General features: G+C 35.3%; 1 protein-coding gene across 1 annotated transcript; it reads right to left on the bottom strand.

Annotated features, from left to right (window-relative positions):
- Positions 1–370: 370 nt before the first annotated feature.
- LOC120731307 (olfactory receptor 11A1-like) lies at positions 371–1327 on the bottom strand. The gene has a single exon (XM_040028285.1). It carries the CDS (start codon positions 1304–1306, stop codon positions 371–373), a length of 936 nt encoding a protein of 311 aa, XP_039884219.1. The 5' UTR covers positions 1307–1327.

The following is a 1327-nucleotide window of genomic DNA, read 5'->3' as shown; positions in this document are numbered from 1 at the left end:
ACATTGCATCCAGTGAAAAGATCTTGTGTGCATTTGCTGTACGTTGGTATATGGTATCATGAGCATGATCTGTCTCCATATATATTCCCTCTCTCACTGTTCTGGGGTGATGATGTTAAGGACAGTGTAAGAACCAAAATTTGGTTTCCTGCTTAAGAGCAATACAATACTATAGAGGGTTACACGGTGACATGAGCCTGTTAGTTTTAAATAAATTCAAAAAAAGACACAATTTTAGACTTTTTAATAAATTGCTGTGTTTAGAATTCAGAAAAATTACATGTTGCCAAGTAGTTCTTTGCAAAGAACTTAAAAAAATTAATTGCATGGTTATTTTGTGAATATAAGTAAATCTGCTGAACAAAGACATTTATTTTCTCTTTAAGAGAAACCTTTGATATGATTGCCTTATCTTTGGTAACTTAAATCCATACATAAATGGGGTGAGCATTGGTTGAAAAATGAGGACATACATAGGCAAAATTATATGAACTTCATCTAATACCTGAGAAACTACAAACCTGAAGTCAATAAAGTAAAATATATACCCGACAAACAGGTTTGACACAGAGATGATCTGAGGGGTGCAAGTAGTCACAGCTTTCTGCTTGTTTTCTTTCGATGTTTTTCGACAAACTCTCAAAATCTTCATGTAAGAGACTAAAATGAGACTGAAGGGTATGAAAACACTCACAGTTGCGAAGGATATATCAGAAATAAAGCTTTGGATTGAAACTGAACACGAAAGTCTAATTATTAATTGGTGGTCACAATACGTGTTGTGAATAATATTTTCACAAAACTTCAAACTGAAGATGAATGAAAATGAGAAAATAAAACTAAGAAATGAATACAGCCACACAAGCAGAATCAACAAAAACACTCTCTCTGTGTTCATAATAACATTATAGCGTAATGGATGACAGATTGAGATATATCTGTCATAGGCCATGGCTGCTAAACTACAAAGCTCAACAGAAGCACTTGTGTACAAACAACACATCTGCAGAAAACACCACGGCACAGTCACCTCGTGGCTGTCTGAAAGCATCTGTGAGAGCAAAAGAGGATACAGTGATGTGCTGGCATTTATTTCGTTCACACATAAATTACAAAGCAGTATGTACATTGGCTCATGCAGTCTTCTGTCCACACGTATGACCAAAATAAGGACTGTGTTGGCCACACATATAGAGACATACCAGACCAGTATTATTACAAAATACAGGTATTTTAACTCTCCAACATTTTCAAAAGCAGACAGCACAAATGACACAATCTCACTTGAGTTTTCCATTTTCTCCATAATATCCCACAGTGACAAAGA

This window comes from Simochromis diagramma, unplaced genomic scaffold (genome assembly GCF_900408965.1).
Source record: "Simochromis diagramma unplaced genomic scaffold, fSimDia1.1 OVJJ01000343.1, whole genome shotgun sequence".
Lineage (NCBI taxonomy): Eukaryota > Metazoa > Chordata > Actinopteri > Cichliformes > Cichlidae > Simochromis > Simochromis diagramma.
The sequence above is the reverse complement of the archived record's forward strand: the minus strand, read 5'-3'. Positions and strand labels throughout refer to the sequence as shown.

Bases quoted from the DNA above. Each gene is read 5' to 3' on its own strand.
- LOC120731307 (XM_040028285.1), bottom strand. From the start codon at position 1,306: ATGGAGAAAATGGAAAACTCAAGTGAGATTGTGTCATTTGTGCTGTCT.